Below are 19039 nucleotides of genomic sequence, written 5' to 3' on the forward strand. Positions count from 1 at the left end.
CTGCAGGGTAATATAAAGTGGATTGCTGCATATTAAACTCAGTTCTTACTAAGCAGATTGATAACAAAAAGAATCCCACCTTTTGATAATGCCAGACTGTTATTATTTGTCATAACCTTACTCCTTATAATAATGTCCAACTGATTTCTCAAATTTTTAGTCTCAGTTTGGATTTACGGATATTAATTTGTATGTCATTATAGTGTATTGTCAAAACGTGTATCCACATATTTATCAGCGTTTGTCGCGTTTTGTATCTTTTTGATGCTTCAGACCTTTGCAAATATGGTTAAGCTAACGGACAATGATTTTCTGTTAACCTCTTCATCGTTGGAGCCCACCACTGGGGCTGTATATCATTTAGATTCCTCTGGTATTCCAGTTTTAAAATATTTTGTCAATAATGTAAGTACAGTCAGTGTCGGCTTTTCAATTATTAATTTTTATTATACCTAAATTACTACGATATTTTTTTCCTAACTTTTTAGTGCACACCTGTGACGTAATAAGTTGTCACTAACATTGTGCATAATGTTTAGGACTTTGAACGAAGGTATTTCATTAGCATTAGGGTATTTTATCTAAATGGTTTACTTGTAAAGTTTTCACTCTCAATAATTTTTCCAGTAAAAACTTTAAAAAGTAGTGAAATTTTGAAACTTGTTACCAATTAGCTAATAGTCTTTTGTCTACAAGATATGATTAGGTGACGTAGGAATAGTTGAAAAATAAGCGTTGAGATGTATCAGGTTATAATATCAGTCTTTGACTATTAATATCAATTGTTTAGGGAGGTTTTGTACATACTTCATGGTTTCGTTTTACAAAAATATGGACTTGTGGCGTGGGTTACTTATATCCACATAAGCAGTATATAACAATGGTCGGGCATTGAATGTATTTCAGTAGAAGATCGATAACGAAAGAACGGGAACGAAACGCAATTGGTATGAAAATGTATGAACAATAATAATCGGAGACGATGGACTGATATTTGCAGAAGGAACGGTCAAGATTGAGGCAATTGATTGATAGTTTGCATATTAACTATTTACTGTGTGGTTCTCGTATTTTACTGAGATATTCTGTAATTTCGTGTCAATTACATTTGATTGTCCCCATTCGTGTTCTTGGTCACTACAAACTCACTTTTGAAAATGATCGAATCTATTATCTACCAGTTAGTTCTAGGCATTTATTTACGTTATGCTTTCGTTCTTTCAATTGTTTTCGTATTTTTCTCTTGATTATGAAGAATTACGTAACAATGCGATGAAACTTAAACAGAAAGAGTATAGAAGGAAATAGTAAGTCTGCTGAGGGGAAGTAAAAGGTCAGCAGAGAAGGAGATAAGTGAGAGGATTAAGATGGCTTTGAAAAACTAGAGATTAAGATCATTTTAGAATAAGAGGTTGAATAAATTTATTTTGTATACACAGTTCTGGCTTTTTCCAGTTTATAGTCAATGCTTCAGCAGTGCTATAAAGACGAAAGCTTACTTCTGTGTCAGACAGGTTTTTATTTACCCCGTAGATGACTTTGAAAGTTGAGTGTTTTTATCAGGTGTCTTGTATACACAAGGTGTTTGATTATGAAGCTTCTTATTGATTCGTTTCCACCTCTTTTCAACCAAGTTGGATACAATATTCTTGAAGTCTCTTTTAACTGTTCTTTATTACTATTAGGATCGTTAATCCAAGTTGTTTATTTGTTACTTACTGTCCGGAATGTATATATCTGAAACACATGGACATAAACTAGCACAGAATCCTCATATTCTTTTATTTGTCTGTGTCCGTCTTTTGTGTGGTGACATGAATAATAATGTTCATGACCACGGATGTTAAAGATTAACAAAAGCTATCATCACATTTTTCACGCCATATGAATATTAAAAATTTCAACATACAAGTGAAATCGTTATTGTAACTAACCACTACTGGTGTCATTTGGCTAACTCAAGTAATTGACTTTAATCTGTTAAGGTGAAATAAGTCGAAATTAGATTCAAAGATAAGTAATATGAAGGTGCATACACCTATTGTGAATATAATACTGTAAAAATAAAATATTTCTTTGCATCAAAAATAAAATTTTACTTGAACTCTTGTGGTAGTAGTGGTCGTGCACAGTCAGTTCATATCCCTGTAATTATTTATAGTTTGATTATTGGAATACAGTTCTTAGAATTCTTATCATATTGTTTTTTACAAACTTTCCCCGGGGTACTTTCGTATTTTATATGAAGTGTAGTACAATTTGGTTTCATTAAATGAACTTGGTGTTTTAGTGGTTAAGGCATTTGACATTAAGTCATGATATCCTAAGTTCAAACGCAATATTCACTTCAGTTTTAACATCAGTGTAATGTCAATAGACCTCGTGCAAAGTGTAGGTCAAAGTTAAATGTTTAGTTACCGTACTTCGTAGGTAAGTTACATTAGACGTTACAGACTTCGATGATTGTCAGCACTCTTTGTTTTACACTTTTTGTCATGACTGCAGGTCAGTTGATATCTAGAGAAATGATTCGTCAACAATAGTCCTGTAATATTTTTTACGGCACATATACTATACTAATTCGTTTTTACTGGCAAGGTTAACCTTAAGTTGATACCAAGAACAATCGTAACTCCTATTGGTCCTGAACGTATGCTCTCTCAACTGTTTTCAGTCCTATGACAGAACACTGCAAGCAGTGGTACAGTAGTATATTTTGTGTGAATCGACTCATACAATAATATGGATCAAGTTCACGGATCGCACATCAACATGACCATGCAGTTGCTCAGTAGGCATAACTACACCGAAAATGGAAGACAATTCCGGGAAAAAGTTAATGATTAATTAGTCATAATTTAAGTTTAATAAAAACGTATATAGTAGTAGTTATTAAGTCCATTGGAATCTTACAGTATGGAGGATATGTAAACGTAATAATCCAGTCTTCTAATAATTATACAGCAGAAATATAAATAAAAATAGTAACTCATAATATAGTCCCAGAAGTTCCAACGTTTTCTATACTCTCTCCGTTATAACAGATACTACTTCATTTCTTTGATAAGAATAAGTCCACCTGATTAGTTTATTATTATTATTATTATTGAGATAGTGAAGATTCGCAGGTCAGGTGAATGATTTAGATGTTTTTGTTTCTCTGAGCTGGATGATTTGGCCGCATAGCTTTCACTGTTCTGAATAATTACATCATCAGCACAAAATTCAGGTAGAAGTGAAGTGTTCGAATTTCTCAACATATGACTCACAACTTGTTCTCTTGATAAGATGATGATGTTCAGTAAAATAATGAAAGCTCCATGAGCAAACCACCCAACATGAAGAACGAAACTCCACCTAAATTATTGCTATTATTATTATTATTACTATTATTACAGTCTATGATTGGATGTTTGGGAACGCTAAATGGTCGATCGTATTTATTTACACTTCATCACAATGTAGATCAGGTAATGGTATCACTTTTTATCTTCTTACTGTAACTTTAATTATTGAAGTTTATTCTACGATTGCCTAACACCACCTGCTCAAAATAAGCTAAAATGTTTCAAATATAGCTTTCATTGAAGGACATTTATATGATTGTCTATATAATTGATGCTATCTGGATGCATTTATAGCGTTCCCTTTCTACGTCGAATAAACTAGTTGATAGTACCTTGAACATGCCCCCAAATGCTCTGGTACGGCCGAGAGTGGGGAGAGTCCGCTCTCCCTCTCGGAATGCTCTCACATGGCCAGCGAATATATAGCCTCTGACAGGGAAGTCCTACTCACTGCATTCTCGTGGCGGGGGTGTTGTTTACGAAATTGAGAGGACGAAAGGCGAATGTCCGGCACTTTAACCGGGTTGGTGGATATAGAGGATCCACCTAGGGGAGTTGGAAAACCCTGATTCCAAACCAATGGTGCACATGGACTCCAGTATCCTGAGGGAACAAATGGCGTACGAATGAATCGTTGATCACCGGCTACCATGGGAATGCATCTCCTCACGATGTTCCACTGCCTTGTGGATCAGATCTTTAGGTCAAAGGCTCCGGGTGTGGGTCCCTAAGAAAACCACCTGCTTCAGTTTGGGCACCTGGGCAGTATCACAGCCCTCACACAAATCGAATGAGATTTGTATGGCGCATATGTATCTGGTGCTTCCTTGTACCAATATTTGTGTTTAAATAAAAAACCTTGAATATTTATACCTATTACCATAATCACACTGGTGCGACAATAGTTAAAATCATTGCTAGATAATATTCACCGAAAGTTGTTTGTGATATCACATCGTATCATGTGATTTAAATCAAATTATTCTTCCTGATCTGATTGTGAAATTAATGAGATATACTTCCGTCTACGTCATACTTTAAATTTGAGGATAAGATGATGATAATTTAATTATAAACAGGGCAAGTTTTTATAGATTAGTCTATTCTGCTTCAAATAACTAAGCGTAATAATACAGTCATTAGTTATGAGATGGTGGCTTAAGGATTAAGATGTTCGGCTTTCAGCTACCAAGTCCAAAGTTCAATCACCGCTCCATTTACTTCGGGGTGGGCAACTGGGTAGTATCATTAACTTTCACACTTAAATTGCAGCTCATACACTTAAGCACCTGGTGCATTAGTGAATTATTTATATATATCTATAATATATGAGGACTTCGACGCGGTCGCTTATCATTGAGCTAAACAGTTCATTTGGGAAATTAATTTTGATATTTAACAGTGATCACCATTAGTTGGAAATATTAAGCGATGAATATCCTTTTCTTGTTAGCGTGAGTGTGAATACAAGTTTCTTCACTGCTTTATTTTACTTAAGTCATCTGCATCAATCCGTCTAAATTTTTGAATCTGTCTTTTTTATTAGTAATCCTAATTAATACTTTTTCTATTATTTATCATTTTGACAGTATTTTAAGAATCTGGCTCTAAACATCTATGATTTAGAATCTGGTGAATTATCCAAAGAACTACCACCTCGTCATTTCACTCTTGCTAGTCATCATGGTACAATTGAATCGGTGAGTTCACCAGTTTTAGGTAGATTTTGTTTATAGTTTTATTCTAATTAACTACTACGAAGGTAATCAGTATCTTTTTGTGTAGATATCATTCTTAGTTAAATAGTATCGGTTCACTCTTGCCTAGGTGTAATGGCTCAGAATCGTTCGCAATGGCGGAGCTACATTCCCTCTTTGCCGTTTCCTATAACCTGAATCCCGAAATTTCTTCATACTGTTTTTTTATGCCTAATTTTTACTACTACTGATACTGTTACTTCTTTAATTAATCTTGAATTTGTTCTGATAATTTCATCTCACTATGCTGATATGTTATGACAATATGAACTGATGATTATATGTGCTAGGTTCTATGTTGCATATAATTGACTATCGCTATGTGATCCTATCTCAAATTAAAAAAACTGCTCAGTGTTGCTTAGTTATTCAATGATTGTTCAGCTAAACTTGATCCTTGATATAAACTATAAGTATTTATATGTCTTTAAAAACCTTCTGCACTAATAATCGTGTATACCAACGTTGTTTGCTATTAACAACGACTGAAGATATATATATAACATTATTTATTCCCTTAATTTATTATTAATGTAGATTAACCTAATTTTGCTTTTCTTCATAGTTTTATCTGTTAAGTTCATCGACTTTGAAGTGTGTGATAAACAGTGGTTATTGGTCATTGTCTGAAAACTTGGTATTTTTAATATGTTTATAGTTAGATTCTCTTTTAAATGTTGCATGAATAAGAATCTTAATTAAGTGTAATAGTTAAATTTATAGTATTATTGAGTAAAATGTAGTTAGTGAATTAGGTAGACTGGATTCAGTGGTTAAAAGGTTCCACTTTCAACCGCAAAGTCACACGTTATAACTTCCCTCACTACTTATTTCGGTTTAGATAGTCGGGTAATAACATTAACTCTCATATTTAAAATGTAACTCAAAGCTAAGTACACGAATATGTATCTGTCAGTGAGATAATGATATTGATAACAATACTTTTCGAAATGGTTCGGATCATCCGATTTTTGATATTTTGACTGAAATTTGATCAGTCTTGGTTGACATATGTACATCCTGTGCGAGTTGCCTCGATATAGACATTATGACATAAGTTTACAGAGAATAGATGGAACGTGGCTATCAGGGAAATCCAAGACACGTGTTTCTCTTATTAGCTGAATGTACCTGCATCCCAGAGTTGTTCACCCCAGGAGTTGAACCTGTACACTCTGAACTCAAGAGCTAAATTAATTATGCAATGGTGTCTGAAGTGAACGGTACTGGGTCCAAGTCCAAAGTTGGACGCGCATCATAGATGTTACCGCCAGCTATCCATCTTAAATAAAAATATTGATAATAAAATGTTAACTGAGGGTAAATTTAGTCCGCTTACCTTCATTTTGTCTATTATGGCTGTGTTAGACAATTTCAATTATGAAACAAATAGTTTCTCACTCGATTTATCGCATGCTTCCTACGAATTATTGCTTTTGTACTACAGTGAGTGACTTCAGTTTTTCCATTTTCCTCTAATAATGTAAGAAAACAATTAATTTTTAGAGGTACAAAATGCAAGCTTCTTACATAAGCTGAGTAAAATTTCCTGATTGATGCTTCCAGCGGATGCATGTATTTACTTTTATTAGAGTTAGGTCGGTCAAACTATTTACATTTCTTTGATCATATGATTAGTCTGTACCGAAATCTCATGTTAAGCTCAAAGCGTTTTATTTTTTTTAAAAATTCTAATTCATTCTTGTGTATTTACCATTAATGAAAAGCTGTTTGTCTACCAAATATTTATATTATAGAAGTATTTTGTTGCTTAATCGCCTTTTCTTCGACAGATATCTGCTATCATGTTTACTGATGCTACCGGTGCTCCGAGTTTCCGATTATTGCTATATACAGAGGATGATGCTGTACAACTAATCCGACAAAATGGTAAGAGTTCATTTTTTTTATAATTCTTCAGCTTAACATTATTACATCAACGACTTCTCGTTCTTTATATTCAGCAATATATGCTAACTCTCTTGTGTTAGACCGCTAGTTTGTTTCTTCTCTATATGTTCCAAGAATCTACAAATTTCTCTACAATCTTAATAATTGTTTCCTCACTGTTTATTTTTACAATAATTATCTGGTGAGTTGTGCACGCTTTCTCACTAACTATCCTTATGAAAATAGGTCACATCTGAAGGTTTTGGATAATAGAATTACTCTGTTTTTCAACACTCTTGTACTCACTTGTTGAAACTTGTTATATTCAACTGTTGTCTTACCTAATAATTATAACATAATACACAATGGAATCACTCATTAAATGCTTTCATCAACGTAGGAGGTTGACGATCATTTTTGTCTTTCTCAAATGTCTATAGAGTTCTCAAGTTCCAGAAAAATTTGTAGACTGACCTTGTTTATTAAGACAAGATGTAATGAATACCTTGTTTTTATATGACAAGAACATAAGTTTCTTGTATTGTTGTTTGGGTCCGTGAAATCAGACCATAATTAAAGGAAAGCGTTTGTATTGATCTAGTTCGAGCATTAATTTATTCATCTAGACTGTCTATCTGGTACCAATAACACCATAATAATTTGCTTAAAGCTGATAGCAAACTATGACGGAAACTAGTCCGGAATGCAGTTCTGCCACCCTTGTTCGCCCAATAGACAAGACAAAACACAACAAAGCAGTTAGAAGACTTTTAACTACGCAGATCATATTTATGACTCACTCATATAATATTATCGGGTAAAATTTTGACCGCACAACAACATAATTAGGAGATTACATTATCAGCATAATTGCACCATAAATGGAAGAGAAATGAGTAACAGGTCCATCATCGAATTAACAGTAATTTGATAAAAGTATAAGATATAACAACAGCTTATGCATCACGAAAAAGCTAACAAAGAAGATAATACAATAGTACAGTATTTTAAGTATTTCATAAATGTGCCGAGCACCAAACTGTTGATATAAATCCCATAATTTTTATATGATTCCATCAAGGTTATTGTAAACAGTATGTTGTCTGTAATTTTTTAAACAGTAACTAGAATGTTTTGTTTTTTAAGGTAAACAACAATGGATTCGTGAAGAGGCGTTAGCGAACATAGTTGCTGTTGAGGTAATCGATTTACCTGTTTCAGAGTTTCAAGCGAAAATTGAAGAAGAGTTTAATCATGCAAGCAGTAAGTTAACTTATTTCTATCAATCAGTAGATTATGTGACTAGGCTATTTTACTTGTTTTCCCTCTTATCTCTCATATTTTTTTTCTTTATTACTTAAAAAGCATACCACTGAAGGACTGTGCTATACTACCATAATTGCTGAAGAAACCTATTGCGCGATTAAACAAAATAAAAATATCCAATCAAGAAAATCTTTTTGGCAGTCGAACTTTAAGCTACCTCAGTATACTCGAAAATATTGGATACTGCACATTTACTGCAAACTAAAAAAACGTATAGATAGTCTCACACATCAATTGAATTGTTAAATTTTTCAGTAAAATGCAGATTAGTTGAAAGTACAAGGCGATACAACTTGATCGAAAGATAGTGTTACCTAGAATAACAAATCTATTAACGTAATAAGTTCACTAACAGTCCCCACATTTTAAGATTGAACTTTTCACCATGTATTTATGTTTTGTATTTTCTTTAAATCTTATGAAACAAAAACATATGGAAAAAATATACGACAAAATTATAGATGATTGCGGACCATATAACATGTGACTAATTAGCTATAGACAATATTTAAAATTTATTTAGTATTAATATTGGAGGGAGTGTAGAAATGGTAGGATTTTTAATAGCTTGGATCACGAACTAATCTTAGATAAACCATCATTAAATACCTGAAAGGATTGCACGATGGTTTCGTCCCAGTGGGAGACACTCTAACAGTACACATTCATGACCCCACATATGAGAGTCAAACCCAGGGCCTTCGATCTCGCTCATGAACAAAGAGTTGTACGTGTCATTCATCGTACTATCGAGTTTTCATTAGTCCCCCTTCGTATGACAAGAATCCCAATAATTCATAATTAGACATTACAAAAGAACTAAATCCTATATATGACATAGTGGTGCGCGAAAATTCGAAAACGCAGTTTACTAGTGAGTCAATATCGATGCAAATCAAACGAGTCTCTAGTAACAAGGTGGTAGGTATTCTTCTCTGCCAAAGTCACAAGTCTCATACTTAGAAAAAAAGTGAGTATAGAAACGTTATGATCAGTTACTACATCTTATCTATATAGAGATTGTAGATATTGCTCAATTTTATTGAGATGAGGGACCGATTTAGGTTAGACAGTTAATGAAAGCTTGAAGGCGTAGGATGACTGTTCTGTATTAGTTTAGGCTTCCTCAGTAGTGCGTCTCTATGACCCCACCATCGGGGATCAAGTCAAGGACCTCTAGCCTTGCGCGCGAACACTTAACCTCTTGACCACTGAGCCAGAATTCACTGGGGTACATATCTGACCTCAATCATTTCACGATATTGCGCCATTGCCTGCGTGGATAACTCTCATATCTGACATAGTTAGACTCCACTGATCACGGCTTCTCATTAGAACTTCAGGAATCGCATCTTGAAGCTAGTGACTAGTGATCACATGATACAAGAATTAGCTGTTCAGTGCTTTCTGGTTTTTACTAGATGTTGAGTTTGGGTGTGTTCGTTATGTTGATATGAAACTGGTTGTTAAAAGTGATTTACCTATTGTAATTGTTTTGATACTGTGGGAGAGCTTAGAATTATGTTCTATATTTCATTCTGTTGTTTCAACAGACAACATTCTGGAAATGTTTATTCAACGCTTAAAATCACAGATGTCTCAATTAGTTGTAAGTGATTGATTTCTCTTACCTTATATACAGTTTGTTTAATTTTGTTTATTTAATACTTAGAGTAACAAAGTTTTAATTTCCCATGATTAATAAACTTTGCCTTTTAGCGTAACGCTATAAACAATGAATCAGTTTTCAAGTATTGCATGTTCCGACGGAAATAGACAAAATACTTATCATATTTTTAGTACGCGTCGAATATTGAGCTCAGCCGAACTTCTGAAACTTTTCTATCAGAAACCATTCTTAAGTTTTTCTTTCATTACGGAGTTGTAGCGGTTGTCCGATTTCAGTAAAATCGTATATTGATCTACGTTAGACAAACACTGAAGACCTGAAAGTACTGGACGCCCGTTTCATTCTAGTATGGAACTCCTCTGCAGTGCACATCCACGATCCCACACACGGTAATCGAACTGAGGCCTTCAGTCCCGCGTGAGTACACCTAACCTCTTGACCATTTAGCTGCCATCCAACGGTGGTCTGGAAGTTAGACGTTCATACACCCTTAGTTTGATTCCTCTGTGTGGGATCATGGATTTGTATCTCGAAGGAGTCCCATACCGGGACAAAACATGTAATAACAATAATAATATAATTAGTCTTTTGAACCTTTGTCTATTTCAACTGAATTTGGGGCGTAAATTAAATTGACGAATTAGTGCTACCATATTTAAGTTTTACTGGCTTTTAAAATTTTTCCAAATTTTTCTTTTTATTTCAGGTTATTCATTCAATTGTATGTCTGTAGGTGGAAAAATCATTTGCCTAAAATATTAGAACATCATCAGAATATCAATAATTATGTAAATAAAATAAATGGAAAATATAGATACTAGTTCATCGGTAAATAGTAGCTTCGAGTTTCCCGTTTTCGTATATTTACTCTAACATGACAAGCGAAAAGCTTTGTGATATTTGTAGTACTATTTACGTTAGAAATGTCGGGGATGCTAGATCCCCAAAAATCACTTGGTTAAGGTCTCATTTTTTGTAACTGTATTTTGGAGATTGGGATTTCTCACTTTCGCGCCACAGCGACCATTTTTATCTTCAGATTGTATTTCACATTTAGAAGGACCTTAAATGTTATTGGTTCGTTTCCTTTTACTTTGTGACGTTTTTCAAGGACAGTTTTGTACTACGTATATGCACACCAGTTGTGTGCTTGTTCGTTGGTGCTTCCGACTGCTTGTGGTATATATATATATATATATATATATATATATATATATATATATATATCCCTATTGTATTTCTTTTATCAAACATATTTAGGTATGGACGAGGCATTGGATTTATAACATACCAAATTTATTCATGGCTATTGTATCGTCTAAACCGTTTTTCAAGCATTCATCTAATGGTGATCTGTCAAAACGTAGAGTACTACCATCATCATCTCCTTCTTTACAGGACTATTCATCAAGTGATCCATCGTCTTTTTCAAGTTATTCACATAGTTTTCCACCTAGATGGCAATTTTCATCACATATTCCCTCTTTAAATGTCAATAATTCTACTAACAATGATAATACCATTGATAATGTAGATGGCGATAAGCTAAATGTTTATAAATCATCTCAAATAGATTCCAAATTAACATCATGGGATGAGAAACTTACACGTGACAATTTCAATGTTCATAAAATGTTGGTCATAGCTACGTCAGTCGGAAAAGTAGGTGTTCTGATTACCTATTTAATTGCGAGTTATCAATACTAGAGATTTTATGGAAATTATTTCTCTTTCTAATGATAAATATTAACTGACTGCTAGAACTTCATCAGTACACTATACTGTATACTGATTGATTGATGTATTGGATTTTTGTCTTACTTACTTACGCCTGTTACTCCCAATGGAGCATAAGCCAACCCACCAGCATTCTCCAACCCACTCAGTCTTGGGCCTTCCTTTTTAGTTCTAACCAATTTTTGTTCATTCTTTTCATGTCTGTCTCCATTTCTCGGCGTAATGTGTTCTTTGATCTTCCTCTTTTCCTTCGGCCTTCAGGATCCCATGTGAGGGCTTGTCTTGTGACGCAGTTGGGTGCTTTCCCTAATGTGTGTGCTATCCACTTCCAGCTCTTCTTACTCCACTGAAATCTGGTTTGTTCTTTCTCAAAGTAGGTTGTTGATGATAGTGTCCGGCCAACAAATCCGAAGTATCTTGCGTAGACAACTGTTAATAAACACTTATATCTTCTGGATGATGGCTTTCGTAGTTCTCCACGTTTCCGCCCCATACAGTAGAACTGTCTTGACATTTGTATTGAAAATTCTGATCTTGTTGTTGGTTGACAATTGTTTTGAGTTCCAGATGTTCTTCAGTTGTAAATATGCTGCTCTTGCTTTGCCGATGCGCGTCTTCACATCTGCATCAGATCCACCGTGTTCATTAATGATGCTCTCCAGATATATAAAGGTTTTTACATCCTCCAAAGCTTCTCCGTCAAGTATGATTCGATTGATGCATGTTGTGTTGTATCGGAGAATCTCGCTTTTCCCTTTGTGTATGTTGAGACCTACTGTTGCTACACTGGCCGTTTCCTTCTTCATTTGTTGTCGCGTGTGTGATAGAAGAGCCAGATCATCTATGAAGTCTAAATTGTCCAGCTGCACCTTAGCTGTCCACTGTATCCCGTGCTTCTCTCCATATGTTGACTTCCTCATGATCCAGTCGACCACTTGTTATATTTCATTGTATGATATTGTAGTAAAACACCAAAAAACCGATTAGATGAAAGCAAGATCTGTTGAACATGAGTATGATTTTTTTGTTAGTTTTATTTTTTACAGTAATTGGCACTGAATTCATTATTGATTGTAAAACTCAGTGTAGTTATTCAAGTGTCTCTAAGCAACTTCTAAAAATAATTTTCTTGACTATCATATCGTGCTATCAGTCAAAGTTGCTACAACCTATTCTAATAGTGCAGTAAATGCGACATCCATCATTGTTGAGACAAAATTCCTAAGTTATAATCCTGTGTATAATTTCTCCCCCCTCACTTATACTATTTCAGCTGTCGGTTGCCAACGTATTTAGCTTTGATCAACTATACGCCCTAATTGGCACGAATAACCTTTATTTGAGGCTGCAGATCATATCTTAGATGTAGTAATTTGTTCTTATCTTAAAATAATCATTTCTGTTTATTGTTCCTCGTTTACGATATATATATATATATATATATATATATATATATATATTACTTTGGATTTTTTGGAGTATATTTAACACGCTGACTGTTTTGACTGCAAAAACGTTAGTCGATATCACTTGATAAGACTCATCACCAATAAGGACCCTGGAAATTTTCATATACGTTAGCATCATGAGCTTTGAACAGTCACAATTAAACTTGAATTGAGATGGAGCTACTTATAGCTCTTGGTGACTCGCCAATAAACATCTCTTCTATTCTTAGGCTTTTGTACGAAGAATAAAATACAACATGAACGCCTCTATTATTACATTTCAGGCACCCAGTATTATCTATCTCAAACACTCACACACTTATATGCATGAATTATCAGACGACAACTCACCCTGAATGAGGAATCATATTTTCAGTGTAATTAATATAACAAGGTGGGGAGCAACAGTGCACAATTAATTGACAATCATTAAAAAATAATAAATCATATAATGGTAGTTAATAAGTCCACTGGAAACATAGCATACATGGTATGTAAAAAATATCTTAATTGTCTAATAATTATATCATTAAAACAATGATAATTCGTAAAATAGTCTCAAAAGTTCCATTGTCTTCAATATTCACTACGTTCCAGCAAATAACCTGCAATTTGTAAACGTAAAATATTCTTACATTATTTCATACGATATTTATATACGTAGTCTATTTAGTAAGTACACGAATTAAGGTCATGCAAACTCTTATTTTATGAAATTCAGTGAACAACAATCCTATCTCAAATTTATTCTCATTTAACCTCAATACACTTGTCCTATCACGATTATCACTGTTCAGAGCATCTTTGGAAGTCCTCAGATATCACTCTCTGACCTTGCATATCATCCTAACGTTCTCTTGTTGGGCATCCGTCAAATTTCTTAATTCATGATTTTGTGAACCAATATATTGTATATGTGATCACAAAAGCCCTAAATACCTGTCATTATCAGCTGTGCATTAAACTGGGTAAGGTTCGCTGTTAGTATGATTGAGACAAACAAAACTGACTTTAAAAAACTAATACCCTAAACATTGTTTTGTTTATTCTTTATCGTGTTTTAAATGGCATATACCTTCATCACGGCATAGTTCTTTCCTCCAGCTTTTTTAAACAATGAAGATTTCGTTACCATGATCTTTTTTTACTTGTCATCTTAAACTTTTTTTTAGCTGTTTGGTTTAGAAAGTGAACGTGGTCGTATTGTTTGGGATTATTTTGTCCCATCTGCAAAACTTTTAGCTAATGAAAAGTTTGCTCTCTTCCAACAGCGCAATTTAGCTCATTTTCCTTTACCACCTATCATGTCACTTTTATTTCGATCAAAGGTAAGTCTTAATTCTACTTTCTTCTCTTTAGTTATATATATTTTGTTTGTTGGATTGCATAGATGTATAGATCACAATTTTATGAGAATAAAAGTATGTATATATCAGTTTACCAGCACATTACTTGTACCAATGTTTATGTGTTCAAATACGTAAATAAAGTCATTGATATTTTTGTTATTTTTAAGTGTTTGGCGGCAATCCGCATAATGCTCCGGACCTAGGTTTCATGCTCGTCAGAAAGCCATGTCTATAATGTTAATGGGAAATCGACCGTCAACACTTAGGACTAAAATTGATGGCATCGGTTACTAATCAGTTCTCATTTAGTTGCAAGAATCTCAGTTCTATAAGAGGTCAATCATGACTTAAATAAATCAATGGTAAAGTTTTTGATGAACACTGGTTGATTCAAACGTTATGGACAGCATCAATTTTCACCAAAAGTAGAGATATATCTTGTTGGTAAGTGGGGAACTGACGCGATACCTTGATCAAAGGCATCTTACCTATTTCCTCCAAACTCTTAGCTTCTAAATATAATAAACCCGATGTTAAGTCACTTAGACTGATGGCCACATTAAAGCTTAATAGAATTTGTTCGGGATCAAGAACTATGTACGGGTTACTTTTTATGTAATCAATCTCCTTCAAAAATGTAAGTAAAGCAAGAATAACATAATTCACAAACCTTTTTTCATCTTGTTTTGTAACTAACTATCATAGATAGCGCTATTTAGACTGACTCAATAACAGAAGGGATTTGTAAATTACGAATAGTATTTTTGGAATAATAGTATTAGATAGTTATTTCGTGACGCAAACATAGTCCATTCAATTCCACTCCGGTTCACTGAAAGTGGAACTTGCAGTGTTTATCATAAATAAAATCAAGCGTGCTCACCACCCCTCCTCCTAAGAGAGTGTGGAACGTTTGTTCCTATCAAACTTTTAGCGTAAATTTTCTCAATTAAAAATTTGTATTCATTATTTATCTCTTCTCTCATGACATTTTTTGACTCTTAAAATTTATACACTATTCAATTAAATTGTTTATTCGTAGAAAACAAATCGACGGGTACTTTTCTCATTCAATCCAATTACTGGTGTTCCATCACATGAAAAAGGTATGGATTTGTATACATTGAAATCGGATATTATTCAAACTGTCTTGGAACCTGGTTCTGTAAGCGAACGATGTGAATTTATTAGACCTCTGTTGCTGTTGAGGGCAGATTTAGACGTAAGTCAACTTTGAACTTAAAACATTCTTTTTGCATAATATACTCTTACGAGTATTAAGAGAGAAAGACTTTGTTTTAAAAATATTCTTGGACAAAAATTGGCGTTAACACAGGCACTAGCGACTCCTATTCTGAATCAATCGTTGGACTTTCAGGTCTCATGATTAAAGCGACTCCACAACTGGACCAATAATCAATCGGGTCTGTACACTCATGTACACAACAGAAATCTGTCTTTTCCAGTTTTATGTTTCCACCTTTTTTTGTTACTATTTTGGCTGAGAAACGTGGCCTATGAAGTAGAAGGTGCTCGTAGACTTTAGGTACTTGATTATAGGCGTTTTGCAAACTTAGTGGAACAACTAAATAATCAACGTTGAGGTTAGGGGTAAGAAAACCACCTGCTTCGGTCTGGGCACCTGGGCAGTATTACAGCCCTCATACAAATCGATTGAGATTTGTGCGGCGCATATGTATCTGGTGCTTCCGTGTACCAGTATTTATGTTTCTAACTAAGTAAATTAGGGGTAAGATACTTAATTTAGCGAATCGATTTTTGAGACTATGAATCTTCATCGACTTAGGTGGTTTGGGCATATATTTCGGCGAGAAATTTTGGCTGGAGTCAAAGTTGTTTTGAAGGGAACTGGGACACCTCCCATGCCATTGTATGAAATTATTGACTGTTGGAGTGATCTTTGTTAGTAGGTGGAAATTAGTTAGTTTCGATACTCGAAGTAAAAGCGATTGATTGTTAATCTTGAGTAACATGAATCAAGATCAGTGACAGTTGCCCAAATGCATGTATTCTTTTTCCTCTTAATCTTCAACCTTACCATTTTTTCATACTTCCCCGTATCCTCTAATGCTAAGTCTTACTCATTGTTATCAATACTACTTTGATTTCGACTCTTTTTATATCCATCTTGTCCACTTCATTTCGGTAAACTTATATGGTATGGCAATTTGGGATGATGCACAATGATCCCAGCTCTATTTTGGTTGCGTATGTGACTGAACTTTTTGTTTCTATGCTTTAATCAACGGTTATATGAAATGAGTTGATTTCTCTGTGTTTATTACACTGAGTGACCACAATCAGTCAGATGTAAAAATCTCCAGCTTTTCGACTGTTTTAAGTACTTTAGTCAGGCTAAGTAAATTATCTTTAATCAATAGTCCTAAAAGCTTCCAGATTTATCAGCTTTGTAGCATTGACCGTTACAAAGGATTATTCCTAGATACACAGAAGTTGCAGTGCCTGGCGTAAGGTACTCATCAAAGACAATAAAAGATGATCGCTCAATGAGGGTTGATTGAAGTAAGACTTGTAAACCTTTATCTCGGCTCGGTGTTCTGGAGCCCCGGGTTCGATCACTGTTTACAGGATCGTAGATGTGTACTTCTGAAAAGTCGAAGATCAGGACTAATCGGTCGTCCAGTATTTCCAGATTTTCAATAGTTGTATGACTTAAATCGGTTCAAAACTCTCCACGACTCCATACCGACAATTACCTCTCGTTTACCGCCAAAGTTATTGGTAAGACTTGTTGCTTCTGATTTTACTTTAACCTATTTTCGGAAAATGAAGGATTTGTGTTTGACGATAATGATTCCGTTGATTGTCTAGACAGACAGTGTAAGTCGCAGCAAAAAACCCGTTTCTAATCTAGATTCATTAAGGTCATTATAAATCCTGTGTTTCTATACCTGAATTCATCAATAAAATCTCTCCAGTAATGTAATTTTTTTGTAGAGCTTTTCATATAAACAGATGTTATCATTTTTACAATCTTCCTTTTTCTGTGAATAATGGATTTTAAATTTATAAAGCAATGGTGTACATACTTAAAAACACTGAATGTCGGGTCAGATATTTGAAAGTTAACATTCTCATTGAGTCCTTAAGGTCATTGTTTTAACCCCAGGTGGGGTCGTGGATGCTCACTTCCAAGGAGTTCTACAATAAGACGAAACAGTTGTTGTGTACTTCTCAGTCTTTAATAGGTATCTGATTTTAGTTTGTGGTCTCAATACCATACAATAATCTCCACAAACCCTTTGCATAGATAGTGATTATCTTTTACTGTGAAGGTAATTATAATTATTGATTCAATGCTCTTAAAAAACTCGTTTAATTATTACAGGTTGAAGTTTATCCATCTACCTGTACCCCTACGTATTCATCATCAGATTCACAGCCCTTATATATCTTTACTATTGAACGTGAACAAGCTCGTCTTACCGGTTATCGGATAAATCCAGTATCTTCAGACGGCAAATCTTTGAAAGCTACACGTGTCTGGCGAATGTTATTGAGTCCTGATTCTAATCCGGTTAACAAGCATATCATTGTCGCTGCAGCTTCACGTCCACCTTCTGGTACGATTTTACATTTATATATTTCAGTTACTTTTTTGTTTTTTATGATGTTATTGTTTACGAGTTTTTTTAATCACATTCTCTTATCTGAATAATGAATCTATTCACTTTTTCTCTTTAAATAAAAAAAGTATCCAAGTAAATAATTTCACAAGCCTAACATTGTTGTTTTTCCACTATAGTTGGTTTATTGTCATTGTCTTCATTGCATTTTGTGTCTCATTCATGTCATTTTGATATGTTAATGAGATATATAGGAACTATAATCGATTAAGATTTTTCCAATGTCCTGCTTTTTTTTCATAGCTTACCTCTTAGCTATTTTTATTTATTTATTTGAACACATAAATATTGGTACAAAGGGGAACCAGAAACATATGCGCCTCATAAATCTCATTTGATTTGTGTGAGGGCTGTGATACTGCCCAGGTGCCCAAACTGAAGCACGTTGTTTTTTTGGGGGGACCACACTCGAAGCCTTTGACCGAAAGATCTGATCCACAAGGAAGTGGAGTCTTAATACTACTTATGTGATAAATCATATTATTAGAAAAATAATCAATATATCAGAATACTGAAAGTAGATTTTTTTCTTTGTCTATCAGATTCCTGTTGTGAATCAGATTTTTAACTAGATTATCCAAGATAGAAATGCCTAATCTTGACTTAATTTCGCTTTTTCCTACAGATTATTGCGAATTAAGGAAAATAAAAAAAACTGAAGATGCATCAATGGCAATTCAATCGAACAAGTTGACCGTACAAATGATGATTGTTCATCAACATCACTACCTTCTTTGAAAATTATATTACAACATCTCCTGGTGGATGATAAAAGAAAATATCGTGAATAAATGAATTTATGTCCGAAAATAAGGATTTTGAAAACTCTACATCATTTTATTTTAATATCTAAGGTATGATAAATAGAAACCAAAGTAAATTATCCT

General features: G+C 34.1%; 1 protein-coding gene across 1 annotated transcript in view; it reads left to right on the plus strand.

Annotated features, from left to right (window-relative positions):
• Smp_003340 (hypothetical protein) overlaps window positions 1–19039 on the plus strand; it is a gene marked incomplete at its 5' end in the record, with an annotated part of 31798 nt that overhangs the window by 6602 nt on the left and 6157 nt on the right. The window contains 10 exons of the mRNA XM_018793146.1: window positions 274–405; window positions 3399–3470; window positions 4937–5047; window positions 6898–6994; window positions 8141–8257; window positions 9874–9929; window positions 11211–11612; window positions 14308–14463; window positions 15527–15706; window positions 17855–18089. Coding sequence (XP_018647688.1) covers window positions 274–405; window positions 3399–3470; window positions 4937–5047; window positions 6898–6994; window positions 8141–8257; window positions 9874–9929; window positions 11211–11612; window positions 14308–14463; window positions 15527–15706; window positions 17855–18089 — 1558 coding nt within the window. The remainder of the gene's footprint in view (window positions 1–273; window positions 406–3398; window positions 3471–4936; window positions 5048–6897; window positions 6995–8140; window positions 8258–9873; window positions 9930–11210; window positions 11613–14307; window positions 14464–15526; window positions 15707–17854; window positions 18090–19039) is intronic.

This window comes from Schistosoma mansoni, chromosome 1 (assembly GCF_000237925.1).
Source record: "Schistosoma mansoni strain Puerto Rico chromosome 1, complete genome".
NCBI classification, from domain to species: domain Eukaryota; kingdom Metazoa; phylum Platyhelminthes; class Trematoda; order Strigeidida; family Schistosomatidae; genus Schistosoma; species Schistosoma mansoni.